Source organism: Ambystoma mexicanum, chromosome 1q (genome assembly GCF_040938575.1).
Source record: "Ambystoma mexicanum isolate Mex_15411 chromosome 1q, UKY_AmexF1_1, whole genome shotgun sequence".
Classification (NCBI taxonomy): Eukaryota; Metazoa; Chordata; class Amphibia; order Caudata; family Ambystomatidae; genus Ambystoma; species Ambystoma mexicanum.
The window spans coordinates 1,415,266,696-1,415,291,130 of NC_090922.1; the positions used below are offsets into that span (position 1 = coordinate 1,415,266,696).

General features: G+C 45.8%; 1 protein-coding gene across 1 annotated transcript in view; it reads left to right on the plus strand.

The window, feature by feature from the left end:
- Positions 1-15,188, plus strand: part of POMGNT1 (protein O-linked mannose N-acetylglucosaminyltransferase 1 (beta 1,2-)) — a 532,666-nt gene extending 517,478 nt beyond the window's left edge. Inside the window, exon 21 of the mRNA XM_069642286.1 lies at positions 1,001-15,188. Coding sequence (XP_069498387.1) covers positions 1,001-1,100 — 100 coding nt within the window. The 3' untranslated portion in view covers positions 1,101-15,188. The remainder of the gene's footprint in view (positions 1-1,000) is intronic.
- Positions 15,189-24,435: the final 9,247 nt, after the last annotated feature.

Sequence of the window (24,435 nt, forward strand, 5' to 3'; positions counted from 1 at the left end):
AGCTTTTATATTTCAAGATTGTCAAAAATATGTCAGTGTGACCAACTGTTTGTGGGATACACTGGCCGGAAACTGGGACTAGCCAAACAAACATTATCAAGATGGATAATCTTAGCCATAACTGAGTGTTATAGGCTAGCTGGAAAAGATCCCCCTGAGGGATTAAGCGCTCATTAAACTAGGGGCATGGCAACTTTAACAGCACTTCAAAGGGGTGTTCCTGTACAAGATATTTGTGCTGCAGCCACATGGTCATCCATGCATACTTTCATAAAACATTATGCTCTGGACTCAACTACCTCTCAAGGAGGTCTATTTGCTAAATCAGTACTCCATTCAGTACATGACTAAAAAAAAAATCTCTGTACTCCCACCTCCAATACAAAACTGTGTTGGGAGTCTATCTAAGATGAGGAATACGTGGAAGGACACAATCCATTTGAAGAACAAGTTACTTACCAACTGTAACGTTCTTTCGATTGGATGTTCCTCCCATGTATTCCTCATCGATCCTCCCATCCTACCCCGCAGTAGAGTTTGTGTTTTACACTCTAATTTCTTTTAAGTCTTGGGTCGAAAGAGGCACGCCTTTAACTATAATCCATGTGCTCTGATACACGAAAAAACAGAACTGAAACCAACGGACGCGCTCAAGGCATTTATACAACGGATGACTTTGATGCTCGTTGGATACCGCCGAGGGACTTCGGCGCCGCCGCCTCGAGTGGAGTGCCCTCTGATGGAGAGAGAAAAATTTCCGAAGCAGCAAAGCTGAAGGTAAGGATATATAAGATGAGGAATACGTGGGAGGAAATTCCAATCGAAAGAACGTTACAGTTGGTAAGCAACTTGTTCATCTGGGCTGAAGTCACTACCCGGTTTATTCTCATGCATACCTGCTAACATATTAAAAACTTTTCATAGTGCTGATTATTCTAGCTGCTTGTAAAACCAACTATGCAGAAGCTTTGAAATGATTGTGATGCATTTTTGCTTTCAGGGTGAAGAAACCTTCCTCAGTGACACCAATTTATATCGAGCCGCCGCCAAAGGAGGAGGTAGCCATAGCGGCCCCAGTTGGAGTAGCAGAGCAGACGTGATGCACAGATGGACCAGGATTGCCATTTGCACTTTGGAAGCAGCAAGCTGGACATAATCGAACCACAGTGATAACTATGGGTACTATGTACTTAATGCCTGGAATGACGAACTTCCGAAATAAGCATGCTCGGCGCAGCTGGATAGCAAAACAATGGGACATTGCTGCCTTGAGAACCTGCTGACCCACTGCAGAGGTCCAGAGTGGTCTGGGCTACCAATTCATATTTTTGTAAACAGAAACATTTAGTTTTTGTAACATAAGGTGAACTGTTTGCTGACTGGTTGGTTGCTTCGCTTGCGTGTTTACCCAAAAATGCAGACTGTATGACTGGAGCAACTCTTTTTGAGCACCCAAACTTCACGTTGTGGCAGAGGTACCTAATCGAGTCCGACCCAGACCGAACTTTGTTAGGGAACAATAACCTTGTTCTGTGTCCAAGCTATGCTTTTGTGTTTTTTGCCCTTGAGTCTGCTTGGAGAGAACTAAGGGTTGGCCTGAAACCAAGAAGGTCCTGCAGATGTCAATGGACCTTTGCCCAGTCTGGTCGCTGTGGGCCAGCGAGAGGTTTGGTCCAGGTGATTTGTGTTTTCGTTACACATCCGGTTTATCATTTCAGTTTCAATGTAGCAAAAAGTCATTTTTCTCCCTGTTTTATTGTGCCGTCCTGGACAACGTGAAGTATGAAATGTCCTACATTCTTCATGTCCTTTGATTTATGGTACTTTGTCATTTTGTAAAATACTCTTTACAACTATATAGAAAGCCTCCATGAAGCTAATAATGCAGTTAATACATTTGAGAGTGCAGTTTATAGACTTCACAGAAACACTCCACGTTTTAAACGCGTTGGTTATACCATGTGTGACCTCTCCTGAACTGATAGTGTGTCCTGGAAATCCCTCACTTAAGATAAAATTAGGATATGTTCCTCCTGATTTTAAACATAACTGAAGCAACCTATAGGTGGAATGGCCAATACCGCTCAATGCCTGGCGCAAGCTATTGATTGCAGGGAGAGAACTATAGATGATCAGCAGGAGCTAAACAATACCCCTGGCATTGACCTTTGTGCAGGAATTACCTCTGGGGAACAAGGTAATCATATTCATGTTTGAAGCACATCTCAGCTAAACATGGAATTCAAGCAATGCACCATATTCCACCAAGTATTTTACTGACACTTCTTTTTGTTTTAGAGCAAATTTATGAAGAATCCATTTTTAATAATGAAGCTGCCATTCTCTGATCCAGTTCTTAAAAACCAAGTGAATGTGTATCTGCCGAGGATTATACCTATGATAGACACCGGTCTCTAATGTATTGACATTTTCAAAAAGTATACACAGTGACCTGTTTGTCAAATTGTACACTTTTGCATAATTTAAGCATTTTACAATTGGAATCATGATTAATGGGCATATTTATGGGAATCCCAAATGAGCAGTCCTGGTGCAATATCACAGTGTATGCGTGTCATCAGTTGTCTTCCGACAGTTCACGCCACATAATGGTCTGCATTAAACCAACCAAACTCCTCTATGCTGCGCTAGGTTTCAACCCCTGTGATTGTGGGTTTTGCTCTCTCCACAAGTATCCAAGAGCATACACTACAACGCAGTAGCTGTCTTGGAGAGCATATTAGATATTCTGGGGTTAAGTACAGCACACCCTTCACCTCAGGTAGGGGATTGCTGTGTTTTCATTACTTTGTGGTACTATCTATGTTCCTCCCCAAACATTTGTTTTTATTTATTTAACAGACTGCCTTTTTATTAATGTTGCTGCTGTGGGTATAAGCCTTTTTAAAAGGTGTGTGTGTGTGTGTGGTCTTATAGTTTAGTTTTCATTTAAGAAGTACTTGGGGAGAAGCCTACACTATACAATTGTGCTTGTCCCATGAGGCATTAAAGTGTATTCCTCTCATGACAAAGGATGTACTTGTAGTAGCTAATTACCCTTTCAATGGTATAAATGTTGCCTACACTGGATTGAATTTCCCATCTGGGCACAGCGATGGGCATATCCTAAATATACACAACTACTTTTATAACATCAGGCAAAACCACTATTTTGTAATGACGTTATGGCTTGATTTATTTTGTTAGTCATGGTATGATGTAGTTCTCTGTAAAATGATTGCTGCCGACCCTGCTTATAATGCGTTGTATTGTTAGTTCATGACCACTCTTACTTAATGCAAGTTCACTGCTGAAAAATGCAGTACAAAACTCTCTACAGTATTCTTATTGGCCGAGGTTCATACACATCTAACAGAAAGGCAAAACATTAGAATCAAGAAATTACTGCCTGAAAAACTCAACAAAATTCTAAGTAGTTCAGACAAGTGCAGAAAATATTTTGAAAGGGAATCCCATTCATAAATCAAATCCAAGGTGCAAAAAAAGACCATATTGGCATTCTCAAGTGTGGAGGAAGTTGGACTACTACGAATTGCTCTACTAGCAAAAGACACTCCAGTGAGAGTAGTAGCTTGTTTTCTTTTCATGATCGACCACAGCAAAAGGCAAATGAAGTTGCCAAGACACCTGGATCACGTTGTACAAGGGGAGCAGGCATGACCAAGCGCCTAACCAAAATTAGATGGTCTCCATTCCTGCTTTTCCAAATGCGCATCCACTCGGCATCAATAGTTTGCTCACTATTACAGAAATGGATATTAAATAGCTCTTGTTTTGTCGAGTTTTCAAGGAGTATAAAAACGTTTAACTGCCAAAATTTGGAAAAATGAGAAACCCATATTTTAAACCTTGGGCCATCAAACCTAAGAAAAGAAAACATTTTAGGATAATTACGCAGCAACGGATGAACGGATGAACGGACCACTATGAATACTGTTTTTGTTTTGTTTTCCCCCATTGCGTGAAATAGGCCTGTGGTTTCTTCATTTAATATTTGACTATTGTCCCTATTCACCATTAAAGGGAATGTATGATACGTTTCCTTTTCTGTATGACTGGCTAGTAAGTTATCAGTCCTACAGTCTAATCATTGAAGCAGTGAATCCTCCATCCTTGAGCAGAACGTAAATCCCATTGGGCAAGGGCCCCTCTTTTCCATTACTTGACACCAGCCACTAGATGAAATACATAGGTTCTTCTGTTCTCTGATAATGGTCTTTTGTGTCTCTAGTAAACCTCTCAGTAAAGACCTTTCAAGAACCTGCTGTTAATTGTATCCACTTTTGTTTCTTTCACACACCACATAATGAAGCATTGCCATTAATTCTTGGTCACTCATTTGGTTGCAGTGAAATAATATCAAGGGCTGCACACTACTATCTAACACTACTTTGTATTATCTGCAGAGATGTATTCCTGGTTTGACCAGTTTCCTTATCTCCTTAATCTCTGAGCTTTTATATTTTGTACGACTGGCATGTGAGGTGGCTCATTCCTTTCCTTCCATTCACACAACCTCGGGTAACAAGCAATTCAATATAATGGGTGCTACAGTTGCCAAACAGAAGGTATACTTGTTGCATGGCAATTCTCGCCGTAGCAGCGTCAATTGTACTCCCAGCAATGAAAGGAATTAGATGATTACTCTAACGTTTCAACTGTTTAGAATTCAAAATCAGATGCACACTGTATTGGTGTGTTTTGATCCTGGATTAGGGATTCTATGTGACTCTGTTGAAGCAATGCCAGCTATACTTTATGCAAACACAATTCTGCTCATTAGATCCTTCCCGGCTAATGTGTGTAATGATATCTTCCACCCACAGATAACTCCTCTTTGAAATCCACATCGGGTGCAGTCTCGATGGTGAACATTTAAAACCTCCACCAGATGGCACCATGCCATGGTCTCCTCTGCCACAACTCTTTGGCACCCTCATGTCCCGGAAGAGATGTCATCAATATATACTTTGATCCATTAACACCATTTCACCTTGGTTCCTCGGCAGATACTTTTTTCTTGGAAAGTCAGTGGTTCCTCTTAAGTCTGGATTTAAGCACCCTCACATGATGTGTCTGTGATGCCTCAAGGAGGCCCATGGTAACGAAAAAGTGGGGGTCATTTTGCTCCATGCACCCGGATTATGTGAGTGTGTGTGGCTAAATGTTTTCTGGCCCTTATCAAGAAAATCATAAAATCTGCCCTGTAAGGCCCCAGACCTCTTAAGATTTGACATATTAGACATTGCCCCAGAAATGTTATTGAGATTAGAGGAATTTTCGTAAAGGGGCATGTTCCATCCCTTCTCCCCATCTACTCCCCTAATGTGTGTCTCTTCCAAAACCAACTCCCTGCTTTCAGAAAGTATCAGTATAAGATCTTGCCATTGGCTGGTTGACCATGCTTAAACCTATGCTGGCAAGTTCAGGGTTCAGAGCCACCTTCCTTCCACCCCATAGGAATTGAAGGAATTGTATGTAGTGGTGCTGAAGGTATTTCTGTATGATTCCTCCTCTGTCAACCAACCTGTTCCTGTTGCCCATTCAAAAGACTGCTCTGGGTACTCCAAAGACTTGAACCAGCACGCTGAAAGACTATGATCATAAGTGATGCCTGGACAGCCGGTGCTATTGACCTCTATAGCCCAGTTGCCATGGTCGATACCATCCTCCCCAGTGCTACCAAGGCCAGCTTCCTTGAATCAAATAATAAAAGTTGGTGCTATCAGATCCAGAAGAGCAGTAGATGTCCATGCTTGGGAATTCGGAGGCTTGCTATCTCTCAACAGACAAATATCCTTAAGATTTAACATTTTTCAGGAGGTGTAGGAGGAATTATTTGATCTGCCTCTATTGGTTTCAGTCCAGTGCATCCTTTAGGGAAACGTCCAAGACCGAGTAATTTGTTCTTTCATAACAATTCAGAGACTTCCTTAGTCTTATTGTCAGAGGTGCTGAGAGAATCAAGTAATTAAGGAACTTCTATGAACTCTGAGAGCAATATCTGCCCTGGGACCAGACTTTGACCCCTACATAGTCGTATATAGGGAAGTGGATATAGTGGGCTTAGCAGCACTTTTGGTGCAGCAGAGGATATACCCTTTGGCTGACATCCAAGTAGTTAGTGTTTCCCTTTTAGAGAAGGATTAACTGGCTAATTGATGGCAGCATTAGCAGAAATGCCTCCACACGTGTGGTCTGCAACCGTCTGGCGTAAAAGCATAGACTGCCTCTTCCGGACTGTACGTTTCTGATGAAACACCACACGCTGAGAGCTTGGTTGTTCTGCTGACCACAGCTGGTAATTAGGCCTACAGTATTTCCCTCGGGTCCATCAGATGAGCATTAAAAAAAAGTATGCCGGAGAGAGGCTTTTGCATCCAGAAGCTTAGCCCTCCATACCTTGAACACATCCTCTTCTGTGGTGCATTCCATACATTCCATGTGGGATGCTGATGATTGCTTGTCAGCATATGGCCCCTGATATTTGCTGGACCTCCTCCCGCAGCAAGTACGTGGTCCGAGTATTTGGAAAGAGCTATAGGCGCATAGGAGCTTTATTATGTAGGCCTTTGTGTATGCTCTTGGCAAACGTTGCCCAAGATTTACAGTGCAGGCGTTTGGAAATGCCATTTGATGGTATGGCACCGGGATTGATGAAGGTTTGGAGAAATTCAAAGCATCCAGACACACTGAAGTCTATGGGCTTATATGCTCCTTCATAGCCTTTTCTCCCAGGTAGAGCATGCTGTAGGCCATCTAGCTACCCAATGAGAAGGCACATGTCTACCCAGACACATCATCCCAGGTAGAACAGGAGGAAAGTACCTTCCTCTAGAAGCAGAAGTGCTAGCAAACCTCAATCTAAAGCCACTGTTCCCTCCAGCACCAAAAGGTGCTTTAATTGTGTTTTCTCAAAACAATGCAAATTGCCTGTGAGGCGTTGGGGGACACTGCTCTGTTGGAATGCATGTCAGGATATTACAAGAGACCACAAGGGCCTAGGAACTGTGGATCAAGCTACTGGCTTCCTTATATGCCATTCACACCTCGCAGAAGCTCCTTCCCTGTTAAACACTGCTCCACAACAGCTCCTCCCTCAGGGGATCTCTGCTGCTGCTTAAGGAGGTGGTTAAGCTTGTTCCTTCACTGGAAGACTTGAAAGGCTGGTATTCTGCTACTGCCAGATTCCCAAGAAGGCTCAGATCTCAGACGTAGGCTTGACATTCCTCAACAAGCTCTTTCTAAAGGACAGGTTCAAGATAGTAATCCCAGTCCCACCCGATAGCAGCCCATCTTTGAAGCTGCACTATTTGCTTTTGTCTTTCACATCCCGATCTACATAAAACATCAGAATGACCCTTGTTTTGTAATGGGAAACTTTCATTTTTACTATGTTAGTGCTTTCATTCAGCCTTACTTTGGTCACCAGGCTGTTAACAAAGCAGATGGTGGTTTTGGCCCATCTTTACAGCAGGAGTATGCATATCTATGCCCACCTTCAAGCAAACTCTAAAGAGATGGCACTCTTGTTATGTTACTGGTTTTTAAAAAGCATGCGTTCGCTAGTAGAAGCATGGAGCTAGGAGACATCAGAAAACAAAAGGACTTAGAACAGAATGGTTTTTAAAAGACGACAAAAGCAAGGTGGCCTGTAGTAGCCTGAATGGGGAAAGGCAAGGTGTTCCAGAGTTTGTCTGCTACGATCGAAAATTCTCAAATCTGAGTGGGTGGCCAGGCTGATAGTTTTGAAACTTATCTTGGAGGAATACTGCCACTGGTCCATTTGAGGCACGCTGAACAGTACAGAGGTACTTGAAAATAATCCTCTTCTGGATCGGCAGCTAGAGCCTGAGCGCAGGGCTTGGGAAATATGTGCCCCATAAGCAGTATTAGTGGCCACACGAGCGGCTGAATTCTGTAGTAACTGAAGACGGTGGATGATATAGGCTGGCTAAGCCAAAAACAAGGAATGGCAATAGTTAAGCCAGCTCAACACCAGAGAAGACGCCACCAAAGGGTATAATTTCTCTGGGAGAAAAGGTAGAACTCTAAGCTGGAAATAGCCAGATGTATGTATCGGGCTGCAGTTGAGTGGGACTCAGAGAACAAAATTCCCAGGTTCCTAATCAAAAGAACATGTTTTGGACATAGGACACGCTCAAGGAGCCAAAAGGCAAAGGACCAAAGTGATGAAGGCAGTGGGGACCCTCTTATTTCAGGGTGGCATGCAACTTTTGCCATAAGTTTTTTTTTTTTTAAATTAGTCTAAAGATGTTGAATCCTGCAGCATGCCTTCATCAGAGAAGTTCTAGATATGGAGGGTTTTCCTAAAGATGCTAGGGCTCATGGTTTCCTGCATGTTCATAGTCCCAGACGCACGACTGTGTGGATGCTGTCACTATGACATTCTACTGCCTAGACCACAGGTTTGCAAGAACGTGCTTTGATGTGCCTCCATGGCCAACCTCTTTGAGGGAGCCCCCATACCAACAGCTATTAGTCTGTCACGTTGGTTACGGACACGTCCTTGCTGGAATGGGTAGTTCATCTGCAGGGCCTTCATTGAGCAATATGTTGTAATGCCAGGTGAAGTCCTTCCACACAGACTTACTGGAGAACACATTCCAATGTATGTAGAACTGGTCGTTCTGACAATCAAAGAAAGGTTTCATAGCTCAGGTATTGACAGATAACACCAATGGCATGCACTACATCAAGATAACAGGGGGGTCGTGCAAGCACTGCTTGAAGGACATGTGCCTTTGGTTTTTGTTGATCAAAAACAAGGTGACGGTGTACACTTCGCACTTTGCTGGAATTCTCAACACTCAGGTGGACACATTGAGTCTGCTTTCTGGCGTACCACAAGAGCGGAAGCTTAATGGGGGAGATAGTGGATGTGATCTACCCCAGATTGTCCGGTTTACCTGTAGCTCAAGAAGGACTTGTGTGATCTTGCACTCAAGTGTGTCCGGCAGGTGACCCTGGAAGTTAGACCTAGTCTACGCATCCCCTCCATTCGTTTGGATTCCTTTTTGTTGAGGAGGCTGAAACAGAGTAAACCATTTTGATCACTCTCTATATTGAGCACAGATGACCTGGTTCCCAGTCATGCTCCACGGGCCACTTTGTCATCTGTGGCGGATCCCTTGCCTGGTGGAACTGGTGATGCCGTCTTGCCCATAGTGCTTTATCTCTGTGATGGTGCTGTGCCTGCATGCATGGCTATTGAGAGGTTGAGGCATAAGGAGTTTTATCACAAAAGAACGGTGCTAAGAGAAGCATTTACAAAAGGACAAAACAAACGTCTTGCTAACAAAACACACATACAGACTGTCCCTACTAAGAACACCCTGACCCTATTCGCAGGCGGTGCGTCGCCTATCTCAAAGGGATAGCGAGGAGACTCTACCTCATCAGCAAGTATACACGTATACCTTCCATATAGGTTAAAAAAGGCCAGACACAAGTATATAAGTTCTGTAGCGAGACAGTATACATTACATCTTGTCTCATCCGTGCGAAACAACAGACTCCTGCTGCCTGGAATTTCAATATGTTTTAATCACCAATTGGGCAGTCACCGCTGTCGCATCGGAACTTGTTCTAAACTGTTAAAACAAAGAGCCCTCAGAGAGAGAAAGCATATCTAGTACAAGAAGTAGTTTGTGATGTGTTCAAACTCAATTAGATGGACATTGTTGTGCTCATGAGAAGACTCATGGGCATAATGGTCGACTGGTTTTGATGACCACAATTATTTGGGTCATCTTCAGGACCTAGATTTCTTCTGTGTGGGCTTCTATCCATCTATGGACCATCAATTCAGTCCAGACGGCACCTCTGTTCCCCAATCAAAAGCTAGATTTCTTGCTCTGTCAGGAATTTATAGAGCAGCAAATGCAGGATGCACATCTGCGTCTTGTCGCAGTGCACAAATATCAAGGCGTCTCTGTTGAGGCTAGCTACTTCGTGTAGTTATTGCCACCATAGGCTGCCATTTGTCACCATTCATTGCAATTAGAAGTACTGCATTTTTTTCCATTCAATGGGTCTGCTCTCCTCTCCGGATGCCAGTGGCAAACGCTCCTACTCGCTGAGGTATAAGGAGTGCATGCTCTCGATAGATTTTTGGTTTAATACTCCATGCTCTATGGGGAATCTGTCCATTAAGTTCATCTATGCTTGTTACTAGTTTGTGGGCTAGCTCATAAATTGGTGCCATGATGGGTGCATTGACCCTTTATGCTGGCCCACGGCCACAATTCTGGAATTGCTCCTTTTCTTCACCCAGTCAGTATTACATGTTGGAAACGTTGAAGGTTATCAGACTGTCCTCTCCCACTTTAAGCAAAGGTGTCATAAAGGGTCTTATGCTTGTTTTTATTGGTATTACATTCCTTGAGGTTTTAACAAATGGGTTAACATGTGATTTTCACTTATTTTATGGCTGCACCTTTTAAGCCTTTATAATCATGCCTGCTGTGTCTGTTGTCATTCAAGTTTGCTTTCCTTGTCTACATTTTCGCATGGTGTGTCTCATAACCTAAAGCCTTGTCAGTTTCCCCTCCTGTTTTGTAGCCTTATGCATAAGACCATCCCTCTTCTTCTGAAAGTTGTCTCAAATTCGACCTGCAACAGAAAATCAACATGCCAGTCTTCTTTCTGCAGTAAATCCTTCCAAGGCTGAGAATCAGTTCCTCAGGCTAGAGCTTAGACAGGCCCTGAAATTCTGTATCTCTACAACGAACATTGAATTGCATGGATGATTCGTTGGGTTTGCTGGCCCAAAGGCACTGCAATTTGCAAATAAACTATATTGAGATGGAATTTGCTGTTCAGAAAACTATGCTATCAGCTTGTGCACTAAAGTTCCAGAAGTTCCCACAAGCACACTCATTCTAAGGAAAAGTGTAGATCAGCCAAGCAGCTGCTAAATAGTTCTCTTTTCATGCCTTCACAAAGTTATAGCATTTGCTAGCATTTGGATTCCCTGGAAGGAAAAGATGATTGGATTGCACAGTCAATGTTGCAAAACCTTTTGTTATAAGGGGAACATTCTTACCCTTCATTCAACCTATCCTCAGTCTTTCAGAATGGATTTGGGAGTCTTTCAAAGATGAGTAATCTATGGGAGGAATAGGTCTATTGAAAGAAAACATGATTTGCATTTGGTAATGTTCTTACTGATAGATGCAATGATTTCTTCAACAAATTCCACATCACGCATGCCAAATTCTTGTATGCAATTGGAATTTTTGCAATTATTTTTGTTGCAGTTCTGCTGTTTCTTGTGGTTGGAAGGTGGTAGAAAGGTGCAACTTTGGGAAGTTTTGTTTCAGCCGATGGTGAATGTTTGTCGACATCACATCGGTGCAAAATGGCACCAAGGCTCCATGATGCAGTAGATCATGATCAGCGAAATTGGGGGCCCTAGGAGAGCTTTAAGTTTCAGCCTGTGACAGAGGAACTGATTTACTCCCTCATAATAAAACTCAAGCCAAACAATAGCCCTGCTATTGTGCTGCCTGCCTGCACCGCTAGGCGATTAGCCCCGAATATCACACCCTTTAAGACTACTTTTGTGAATAAATCTCTGACACAGGGCTGATTCCTTGACACATTAATAGTGAAACCACTTTTTAAAAAATCCATCCTGGACCCAGCCATTTAAAAAAAAAAAAACTACGAGCCAATTGCTGGCCTGGCTTGGCCTGCTGAAGTGTTGGAGAAAGTGGTCACTTCCCAATTGCAAACCTTTGTGGAAAAAGAGGGATTGCTGGATGAACTCCAATTGGGATTTCGCCCAAAGCACGGGACCGAGCCTGCTCTGCTGGCACTGCATGACGATATGTTGGAGGTCGCGGATGGTGGTGAATCAACACTTTCGTTGATGCTGGACCTCTCTGCAGCCTTCAACATAGTTGATCATGGAGTCATGCTGGATCATCTTAGGACAGTGGGTAACGTCCCCGAATAGGCTATGGAGTGGTTTAGATCTTTCTTAGCAGAGAGATCCCAGCAGGTATTATTCAGGGGTTATAACTCTGAATCGATTGTCTTGAGGTGTGGGGTCCCCCAGGGATAGTCGCTGCCCCACTGGTTTTTAATCTCTTTATGCGTCCAGTCTTAAACATAGTGAGTTTTCAATCAGCCGATGACACTCAAATCTATAGTGAAACTAAGAACATGTAAGACGCCTTTATCAAAGTCAACCAGTGTCTGGTTGACATCAATATATGGATGGCTAACCACCAGTTTCAGCTTAATGAAGCAAAACCCGAGATTATTCTGCTCGGTCCCAAGCATGAGTTTTGAATGGCAAGGAATCTTTCACCACTCATATTCTTGGCGAGAAATTACAATTTGCTTAAAAAATGCAGAACTAGGGCTGTGTTTGGCAGGAGGATCTCGGAAGTGAAGACCAGGTGGGAGCCATGGTCAACTCGTTGCAGATGCTCAAGAATGTGTTACCATTCCTATCGGCAGATGACCACACAGGTGTTTTAGGGGCTATGAAAAATACCCACCTGGACTATTGTAGTAGTCTGATGGCGGGTATACCGGCCAAGAAAATATATAGACTACAGAAGGCCCAGAATGCTGTGGTGAGACTAGTGGGCCAGTTGGGTAAAAACTAACAGGTCTCCCCGCTCTGCAGATCTATGCACTGGCTGGCGGTTGAGGATCAAATTAAATCTAACATGGCCTGCCTAGTTTTTAAATGTGTTGGCGGCCTGGCCCCGGAGTACCTAGATGCCAAAGTCTGCTGATACCATCCTTCAAGAGCATTACGTTCAGGAGATAAGCTGCTTTTGAGTATCCCACGCACCATGTTTGTCTCCACAGGTGATAGGAGATTTGGAGTTTATGAACCTAAACTATGGAACAACCTTATTGTGGAGATCACATTATGACAGTCATTTTCTCGGTTTCAGAAGGCTCTTAAAACCCATCTGTTTAAATATAATTTGTCCAGTTTAGGGATGGCTTTTGCAAATGAATTATCTTGAACCTCATTTTGAGGCTTTGTTTTCCATATGCTCCTGTGTACAGTTTAGTCTTTTCGGTGCCCGGTACAAATGCTCAAATCAATCATCGAAATCACTAATGTAGCCTCATTGTGACACCTGATGGCTGCCCCTTACAAGTCCTTTCCATGAAGACTTCATATGATGTAGACTTTAAAACTGAGGAATCTGTGGGAGGAATCATATCTGTCAAAAGGAATAACAAAGTAAAGTACTTGTTGATCTGCTGTGTCTTTTTGGAAAGAAAATAATTTTCGGGAGGAGGGGGTCGTCTACCAACACCCCTGGAATGTACTGGGAATGAAAAGGGGTCCTGAAGATAATTTTCAAAGTGTCCCCATATTACACATTATCAGCAAGCCAACCACTTCTCCTATGAGAACATTTAGAAAAAGAATAGGTAGCCACACAAGAGGCAAAGGGTGCAGAGGTCTACTGGGAAATCTCCAGAGTTCTGTATAGGACAGTTCACCCCTGTTCTCATATTTTTGTCCCCCTCCTTGTCCCTGCCCTAAACAATCCCACGTACACTAGCTTCCAGCCTTTGTCTGTACCTGTGGCAATACTGCACTGAGCTTTTCATGCACGAAAATTCCCACTTCTCATTATTCCCAATTCTGCCTCTGGGCCCCAGCGAGAGAAACATCCATCAACATACAATTCTGCCTGCCCGTGTGCAACAGAGTTTGTAAATTCAGATTTTAAACTCTTAACTTCCCTACTTGAAGTCATCTCTCCCTTCTCTGCAGAGGAACGCCCTTTGTGTTTTGCTCCCGTTAAGGGCTGACCCAGAAAATTGTTGGTTTGGATTGATTTTGCTACTGGTTCACATGTTCTCATCTGAACAAATGTTCTGAAAGATGTTTAGAAGCACTTCTAGATTTCAATGGGAACCGAACATTGACCTTGACAAGATGAGTAATGCAAGTACTAACAATTGCCTATCTGCCTACGACTGAGAATATAGATGCCAGAGTATTAGAGTCCAGATACATTTCTTACGTATTGAAGACATTTTAATGGAATTGACTAGGGGCAAAGGGAAATAGAAGTAGTTATAACATATATGAATGTATCACATGACCCATCCCAAAGACTGCAACAATTGTGTAAAGCAAATACATTCAGTACTGGGTTTAAACAAAAAAAAGAAACCACTGCACCCTCACTTTAGGGATAATAGATCAAAAGGGAATCGTGCTAAAGTGTTTATCTGGGTTGATATTTGTTTTTGGTGGCACAACCCTTTCCTCTTTCTTAATATTGATAGGTACATGTATGTTTTTTAACTTATTTGTTTTGCCACTGTATTAGAAATTATCAGCAGTGAATGAGGCAGGCCATGGTTTCAGTATTTAGATATAGGTGTTTGGCTGTGACTGTCTGTGTGCTATTAATATGAAATGTGAAAATACCACGAAAAATAGTTTACCTTATATGCAGATAATGGAAAATGTGTTCACCTGTGCCCCTTATGTTTGAAATGGTTACCACTTGACCGTTCTCATGCTGTTACTGCTGTGTATTGCACTATCAAGGTTTAGCAAGTTTGCCTAGACCTCAAATAATTGGACAGCTTATTAATCCTTCTGGTAGTAAAGGATGATCAGGTGATGCCTTGGTTAACTGTGGCATTTTGTCCACCTAGTTTACAATGTTGCCTTGCCTCCTTCCTTGGCCTTGCCGAAGCTAGGCCATATATTTTAACACTACTTTGTGTTTAAGTTCTGCAAATGATACGTAACGTTATTGATTTTAAACAGAGCTGTTGGCCATTGTTTATGTAATAGACAAGAACAATGGTGTGATCTGGTCATTCAGAAAGAAATGTGGAGTGTATGTAAGACTGAGTAAACCAGATCAAGGTTGATTCAAAATGTAGCAGTGTATAGCCTGGTACGTTACAGCTCTTCATTTGACCATCCAAATGTTTTACATTTTATTTTGATATAAGATCTACAAGACATTAAGGACACTAATCTGACATCTGAGTCTCATATCATTCTTTGCATCTGAGCACCGGTTTTGTTAAATTTATCTTAAAGCAAAATCTGAAGAGGAGTAAAGAATGTCCAAGTGCACATATAGTCGACAATGTCAATATTGTCAATAAACGAACGTTCCAAATTGTGATGTGTTGTAAACATGGTATTTCTTAACGGTTTTATTCTGCATATGGTAGAAGGACGATGCGTTTGTATGCTAGCATTGTAATACTAGTGGAAAAAGGCTGTACCCACACTTAAACAGGTACACTCTGGAAGGCTGTCCTCACTTTAGATGTCCCATAATGGGTGAATATGAGCATTATTTTGCTTTTTAGGTATGACATTTTGAGCATTCTGATTAAGGGGGTCGTCTTTCTTCTGAGCTCTTTGGAAGATCACCAGCAGAGCACACTTCACAACTACTTGAATTGGAAACTCTGCACGTTTTGGGCAATGTGTTGTTCCTTCTTTAGAAATGAATACTGTGTCAACGCAGTAATCCTACTTTAATCCCACCGGAAAACAGTAGGATTCCATTGTTTCCATTCAACAGTTTATCTAATGCTCACCAGATCCGAAGGAATAAGGGTGCAAGAACAAAACATTGCAAAGCTTACAAGGTCACCGGGTTACAAGGTATTAGGAGGCAAGGTCAAAATAGTACAAATATACATGTTGTAAACAGGTAGGGTACATAGGCATATTAAACGGGTAACACAGGCAGTCCAATATAAATAATTATGCATCCTGGGTGTAGATTGCCGAGATCCATCCTATTGGTCAGTGGAATTGAGTAGGTTGGAGTAGTTTTGTCTGAAGTTTAGGTATGGTTGGTCTTTTCTAAGATGGTGTGGCAGGGAGTTCCATAGTTTGGCAGCTTTTACGGAAAAGCTACTACCGCCAGCATTGTTAAGTCTATATTTAGGTACAGTAAGGCAGTTGGCGTTATTAGTTCTTATGAGTCTGATGGATGTTTTTCTGTGTATTCTATCTGCAAGGTAGCTGGGGGCAGCGTAATTTAGTGCTTTATGGGTCAAGGATATGATATGGCATATGGCATTTGTAACGCGCCTATACACAAGTGTTTCAAGGCACGACAAGACAGGCAGGGAGGGAGGACAAAGGGAAGACTGACAACCATCTTACTAGGCCAGGTGTCATTCAGATCGCGCAAGTGCATGGGCAGAGGGAAAGTGAAAGTGCAAGGGGAAAGGGAGAGGGGAAAGTGCAGTACTGGGGTAGTAGAATAACACAATAAATAATAAGGGCCAGCTGGTGGCAAGTGCAAGGTAAGTGCAGAAAAGTGCTGGGAAAGGGGGCTGTAGGGATACAGAGACAGTCCCGCAGTGCAGGGGTTGCTAGGGAGGCTGTGCAAGGGGAGAGTGGCTGGGCCAAGGACCGAGATCGGTGAGAGTGGCCCAGCTGTAGATTCAGTGCAGTTCCGCCAAAAAACAAAACAAGACTCATTCTACACTTTCTTTTCTGGGGGGAGAAAGGGAATGAGCTATTGTGTTGGGTCAAAAATGGACGGATGCCGGGGTTATGCAAGTGACGACGAACAAAAGCAATGCAAAATGGAGGAGGCACCCCGATAACCCGGGCAGTGTCCTCCTCCTGGCCTCCCTCTCCTGGGAAGAAGGGGAGGCCCGACCAAAAGCGCAGCAAAGTAAGGGGAAAGCCCACGAAGGAGAAAGGCGCGGCAAAATATGGGAAAAGCCTGCGAAGGGCAACAAAAGAAGGGGGAGGGGCTACCCTTTTATAACGCGCGGGCTCCTTGCTGCAGGCAGCATCCAGCCGCAGCAGAAGGACGCCCGCCCGCTACTCGAAGGAAGAGGTTTTCGTTTAACGAACAGAACAAGCAGAAAAGCCTGGTCGTCGACGTCGCAGGACGACAAGGCGGTGTGGCAGTGTTTGGCCGAACAAACACATGAGACAGACTCCGGATGAGCCAGGAGAAAGCCGGAAGGGTCTTCGCTCTGCTCAGACCAGCGCCCCTTGGGAGCCTAGGCGGCAGGGGCGTCTGGGGGGAACAACTAGGGCTCAGCTTCCCTCAAGGAAACGGCACTCTCCCCACCCAGGAGCGCCTGCAGGGGCAGGAGAGGCTCAGACACAAAGGTTGGGAGAGTTGGGCCTATTCTGGACTCTTGGGAAAGGAAAGGGGAAGCAGGTGATTTTGGACACGGAGCAGTCGCCGTGTTTGCCACTAATGTGTGCAGTGCAGATGCGGTTTTTAGCAGGATTTTGTTGTGGGTCGAAAGCCAGTTTTGGCGTCTAGTCATAGAGATATGAACTCGCCTATTAATACCTAGAGCGGATCTTAGTGCATTATTCTGAAGGATTTGTATCCTTTGGATGATGTTTATGTTGGCACCAATGTAGAGGGCGTAATCAAACCTAGGGAGCATTAGACCTCTGGCCACAATCATGCAGCTATCATTCGATAGGAAGGGTTGGCTGGTCCTAATGAGCTTACACGTGTAGGCAGTTGTAGAGGCCATGGATTTCACTTGTCTATCAAGGGAGAGGGTGGAGTCAAGATAGAAGCAAAGGGTTTTTACTTCCTTGGCCACTTTAATAAGGTTCCCATCAATGGAAAATGAGGAATATTCCTGGCCTAATTTCTTGAGGTTAAGTTGGGTGCCCAGAATAATGAGCTCCGTCATCATTCAGGCATAGACCGTGAGTGGCCATCCATGCCTGGATGATGACATACACTCTATTCACCAAAGCCAAATCCTTGTAATCTTCAGAAAGTGGGAGGAGAATGTGAGTATCATCTACATGATTGGTGTAGGTGATACCCAAAAGGTCCAGATCGTCAAACAGGGGCTTGGTGAATATATTGTACAGTGTCGGGGAGACACAGGAGCCCTGATGGACACCACATGTGACGGGGGCAGGGTCGGCCTCTGCCAAGGGGGAAAAGACCCTCATGGTTCTATCACTCAGGAATGATTCTATCCATTTGATAGCCTCTATGGAAAAGTGTGCTGTGAGTCCAGGTGCCCGCATAAGACCTTGTCATCCACCAGGTCGAATGCAGCTGAGAGATCTAACAGGAGGAGGAGGGCTGTTTTACCTTTATCTCTTAGCTCATTGACTTGTGTTTTTAGGTCGATGAGAGCGTTTCCGTCCCATGAAGGGGACAGAATACAGATTGTCTTGCTCCCAGGAGCTTATGGTGTTCCAGATATTTTTGAATCTGGGTGTAGGCCACCTTGTCAAGTATCTTGAGCAAAAATGGTACCGTCGTGATGGGATTATAATTAGGGGGGGTGAAAGGGTCTAGTGTTTGTTCCTTTTGCAATGGGAGTACCCAGGATTGTTTCAGATTGGTGGGAATAGTGCGAGTTGAAAAGGAGGCATTGATCAAGCTAGATATAAAAGGGGCAAGATCTCTTGCAGCATCTTTTATAATCTGTGCCGGGCAGAGGTCACCTTGGCAATTGGACGGTTTAAGTGAAACAACAACTTTTTATACCTCTAATGTGGTAGTTTTGGTGAAACGGAATCTGGCAGGACGGTCAGATAGTCTTTCATTAGATTGAGGTATGGGGTTGTGAGATTGTTGTGGCATGTTGAGGGCGGCTTGTTTTTGGGGCTATTGTTCTGGAGAGTGCTTACTTTATTTGATAGTGCCTGTTGAATATCAGAGCACCATGTTTTATTTTTGGTACAAATGTCTATTGTGGGAGCGGGGGACTCCCTTTTAATATGGAGAATTTCGAGTGGATTGGGTCCTCTGACGTATTCCATATCTATGACAGTAATCACCAAAGCTGTGCTGCTTCGAAAAATCTTTCTGCGTCGATGACGTCAATACGCTGTCCTCGAGGGCCTCCATCGAGCCGACGTCACCGGATGTTATAAGTAGGATGCACGACGCCCTTAGCCTCAGTTCATTTTTTCCTTGAACATGTTCGCTTCAGAGATCTCGGCGCGCCTCGTTACTACTGAATCCTGTTCTTTCGGTTCTTCAAACCTGTTTCTTCATTGCTATGGATATGTCTTCGGCTTCTTCCACTCCGCGGTCCGGGTTTAAGAAGTGTCGGGTGTGCGGGTCCAAGATGTCGCTGACGGATATGCAGGGCACTTGCCTCTGGTTCCTCAGGGAGGACCATGATACGGACAACTGTGTCGACTGCCAATCGCTCACATCGAAGGCCTTGCAGGAGCGTAAAACGAAGCTGTCGGTCGGTAAGGTGGCCAAGCCCCAGAAGTCGCGTTCCACTGACGATTCGAGGGGCGACTCTCTGCATCGTCGTCGTGAGTCCGGGGGTTCTCTGTCTGGGAGTCGGCACCGCCATTCCTCTGTCTCTTCGAGGCACTCCTGGAAGTGCCATCACAGGTCGCCTTCCTCGTCCTCTTCCGAGGACTCCGCCCGTCGGCGGGTTACTTGTCCCAACAAGCATTCCACTCCTGAGGATGGTGATTTTTCAATCGTAGGGCTCTGGTCTGTCCGCGCCGTCTGAGGACGCCGGTCGTGGCCGTGCTAGAGACACCGCTCGGACGCCTTCGGGCTCGAGCAGTCGTTGCGACCACCGGGCGCCTTCGAGGTCCCGGTCCGACAAGGATGGTCGCTCTAGACATGCAAGTTCCAGGTCCCGGTTCTCGACGCCCTCGAGACATTGACACCGGCGGCGCCAAGGTCGTTGACAGACTCTCTTGAGGCCCTGCCTCAGACAGAGTCGTCAATGCCTTCGGCGCCCAGGCTGTCGAGAGACACGCTCGGAGCTCCACCCTCGAGGCCTGTGTCAACGCCGTCGAAGCTGTCAGCGCCGCGCTAGACGTCGACACGGCTTCCGTCGACGCCTTTCGAGGCGGCCTTGTCGGAGGTACCCCGTGGCACGGTGGCACCCCCCAGAAAGGCACTGGCCAAGGCTAAACTTGTCTTTGTGCCTTTTTCTGTTACCTCCTTCCAGCCTATGGCTTATATTTCTGAGGTGGATGAGGGGTCTGAGGAAGGTGAGGTTCCTGATGACATTGTTTCTGGTTATAGTCAACTTGAGGACCTGCGTCAGTCGCTGCACGATGCCAGTGGTCTAGACACCTCTGGAGGTGGAGTTTGGTCGGCCAGAGCCTGGCACGCATGCCGAATCCTCATACCGGCGCCTCAAGTTGAGGGTCACGGATTACCTGGTGTGGTCTGCCCCCCTGGAGATTTTCAGCAGGATGACCTGACTGATATCCTGGACCAAGGTCCTCCAACTGACCCGGTGCTGTCATTCCATATGGTCTTGCAGAGAAGGGTGGCTGCGGCTTGGACTGCTCCAGAGAGTCTCCCGGCAGTGAGCAAGTCCTTGCCGAGGAAATATCGCCAAGCCAGTGGCGCCCCTGCTACTTGACCACGCACCCGTACCCCGCCTTCCCTCCTGGTAGGGACGACAAACGTTTTGACGGCTGGGCGAAGAAGGTATTTTCTTCTGGGGGTATGGCGCTTCAGGCTGCCAACTCCGTTTGTGCCTTATCTCGTTTCACGCACACTCTGTGGAACTGTATTTCCCTAGCGGTTGATCATATTCCCGAAGGGGAGGAACGGGATGGTTTCCCTGCTATCGTGCAGGATGGCAAGGATGCAATGTGTGAATCCATTCAGTCGGGTCTGGACATGGTTGATTGCGTAAGCCGGTCCATGGCGGCGAGCACCGTAATATGCAGGTTTGCGTGGTTGCGGAAGTCGAGCCCGGCTCCTCAACATGCCCTTTGATGGTGACCAGTTTTTTTGGCAGCAAGGCTGACGAGAGTCTTGAGAGGTTGCAGACCCTCAAAGCTGCAGCGAAGTCGTTGGGCGCTGCAGTTCGCCAATCTCTGCCTTTTCGTCCTAGGGGACAGCAATGGAGGGGAGGTTCCTTTCGATATTACAAGTCCTTTAGTAAATCGAGTGGAGCTGCAAGTCAAAGGGGCAAACGTAGGAGCGCAAGAGGTGGAAAACAAGGTACTCGAGGTGCCAAGGCTGCACGACCAGTTGCCTCTTTGCCCTCAGGCACTGCCACAGCCTCTTCAGCTCAGTCATGAGGCCTATGCTTCTCCGGTTGGGGGAAGGCTGGCGCAGCATCTGGTAGAATGGCGTGCCATTACTTCAGATGTGTGGGTTCTGGAGATCATAGCCCACGGTTACTGTCTTCCTTTCAGGCAGAGGCCTCACGACAATCCACCAGGGAACCTCTTTGAAGAGTCTGGATCCGCTACTTGCGCAGGAAATTCAATCCCTGCTGGAGAAAGGCACCATAGAACTGGTGCCTGCAGCGGAGAGGAAGGGATGGTATTCACCTTATTTTTTTTATTTCGAAGAAAGACGGAGGATTGAGACCCATCGTGGACATGTGCGGTTTGAACATGCTCCTCAGGAAGGACAAGTTCAAGAGGGTTACTCTTTCTCGAGTCCTCCAGGCCCTTCAACTTCAGGACTGGTTGGTGTCTCTCGACCTCAAGGACGCTTATTTTCATGTGCCGATCAATCCAAAGCACAAGAAGTACCTGAGGGTCGAGGTTGGAGACTCGCACTTTCAGTTTCGGGTCCTGCCGTTCGGATTGACCTCCGCCCGAGGGTCTTCACCAAGCTCATGGTGGTTGTGGCAGCGCATCTCAGGAAAGGGGGGGATTCACGTCTACCCCTAGCTGGATGATTGGTTGATCAGGGCGCGCTCTCCCGAGCAAGTCTTGTCTGTCACCTGCCACTCCCTTCACAAGCTGGGCTTCTCCCTCAACTTAAAGAAGTCCCACTTGACGCCAACACAGCGGCTCCAGTACATTGGAGCGGTGCTCGACACATCCCTGGGGCAGTGTTTCCCTCCCCAGGTAAGGGCTCTTCACATTCAGCAGATGGAGCACAAGTTTCAACTTGCCCAGACGTTCCCAGCGTTCGAGTTCTTGAGGTTGCTCGGCCTCATGGCATCCTGCATTCTTCTGGTGCCAGAGGCCAGGTTGTGGACGAGATCTCTGCAATGGGCCCTCAAGCTTCAATGGTCCCAGTCCTCGGGCAGGTTGTCGGACCCCATTCAGGTGCCGCCCTCGGTCGCCCAGGACCTTCTGTGGTGGGCCGTCGAAGGCAAACTGATGAGGGGTGCTCCATTTTGGCTGCTCTGGCCAGAGGTGACAATCATGGCAGACGCATCCATCACGGGATGGGGAGCTCATGCCAACGAGCTGACAGTCAGCAGTCGTTGGTCTCCGTCAGAGTCCAGACTCCATATCAATCTGTTGAAGCTGAGGGCCGTCAGGCTTGCCCTGAAGGCGTTTCTGCCGACTGTGCGAGGGAAGAATGTCCTGATTCTGACGGACAACACAGTGGCCATGCACTACCTCAACAAAAAGGGGGGGGCAGGGTCACTTCCTCTATGCAGGGAGGCGATGCAGCTCTGGTTCTGGGCCGTCCAGCAGGAAATTTCCATCTCAGCAGTTCATCTGGCCAGAGACGAAAACGAGACTGCGGACACTCTGAGCAGGCAGAGTGCGATCTCTCACGCGGGAGTTGGCTCAGGAGATTCCCCTGGACATCTTCGCCCTTTGAGGGACCCCTCAAGTGGATCTCTTCGCCTCCAGTGTCAACCGGAAGTGCGAAAGATTCTGCTCGTGGGAATTTCCTCCTAGAGGAGCCTTAGGAGACGCGTTCGTAGTGGATTGGTCCTTCCCACTGCTGTACGCGTTTCCTCCAGTCCCAGTCATCCCGAAAGTGCTTCGGAGGTTTGGTTCCTGGATGATCCTCATTGATCTGGCATGGGCCCGCAGGATGTGATATCCGGACCTTCCCGACTTGTCCATCTGCCCTCCACGTCGTCTTCCCTACCGAGACGATCTGCCCTCACGGCAGGGGGGGGTCAGGTTCTCCATCCAGAGGTCATATCCCTCAACCTTCACGCTTGGCTTCTGAAAGGTTGAGGGTATAAGGATTGGGACCTACCTGAAGACATGATGGAGGTGCTGCTTTCGGCCAGAAGGACGTCAACAAAGTCCCTCTGCCGTTGGATAAAGTTCTTTGGCTGGTGCAGAGTTAAGAATGTGGACCCTTTTTCAAGTGACATTCCTGTGGTTCTGTCTTTTTTGCTTTCTTTGGACCACAGGGGCTTGCAAGTGGGTACCATTAAAGGTTACCTGGCGGCGCTTTCCGTATTTAAGCGCTCGTATGAGGAGTGTTCTTATTTTAAAATCCCTTTTTAATTTCTCAGTTTCTGAAAGGGCTCACTAATGTGTTTCTACATTTCACGCATGTCCCGGGTCAGAGTGGACGATCAGCTCTTTATTGGTTACGCTGCTAAGCAGACTTTGTCTAGATGGATTATCTGTGTAATTTCTGAATGTTACTGCCTGGCGTGTAAGGACCCTCCAGTAGGCTTACGGCCCATTCGACTAGGGGTATGGCTGCCTCTACTGCCCTGCAGAGGGGTGTTCCTATTCGTAACATCTGTGAAGCAGCCACTTGGGCTTCGGTCCATACTTTTGTACGTCACTAGTCCCTAGATTCTATCCATGGGCAGGATCTGGCCTTTGGCAAGGCGGTCCTTTACTCTGCAATTTGATTGGGCATTCTAAATATGTAGATTCTAAATTCTTTTCCCACCTCCAAACGTTGGTACTGCTTTGGGAGTCTGTCATAGATATGGAGTACGTCCAAGGACCTCATCCCCTCGAAGAACAAGTTACTCTCTTACTCCATATCGCTCCCTCCCTGCCTTCCCCGCTACAGAATTTCTTATGCGATTGCAGCTTACGTTTCCGCAAGGCTTTCTGTGGTCATACTGGCAGAAGATTGGTGTCACGCGTTCTGGGAAAAACTTCAACTGAGGCTACAGGCATCGTGCGTCCTACTTATACCATCCGGTGACATCGGCTCGACGGAGGCCCTCGAGGACAGCGTATTGACGTAATCGACGCAGGACGCCGAAAGATTTTCCAAAGCAGCACAGCTGTGATGATTACTGTCATAGATATGGAATACGTCGTCGGACCATCCTATTGAAAGAACGTTACCAGGTAAGAGAGTAACTTGTTCAATTCCCTCATACTGGAGTTGGCATTGGAAATACGTTTGTTGTATAAGTTTAGCTAAGCAGATATAATTTTTATATTATTGTGAGGAGATTTTAGTTAGCTTTGTTTTGTTATCATCTGATAGGCATAGTCTCGAGGTGGTTTTACATTTCCTTTTGAGGAGTCGTAGGTCCTTTAGCTGGAAGGTGAACCACTTATTTAGATGAGCTTTAGGTTTGCTGGGTCTGAATTTGAGAGACGCAATTTTATCGCGAGTACTAAGAATATATTTGTTATACTCTTGGACCAATGTGCCTGGGTCTAGGTTGTCGGGCAGAGAATTAAGAGTGGGGAGAATGGCAGAGATCACTTTCTCCACTGTAATATTTTTTATATTCCTTGTTAGGCAGGGTGGGACTGTAGGA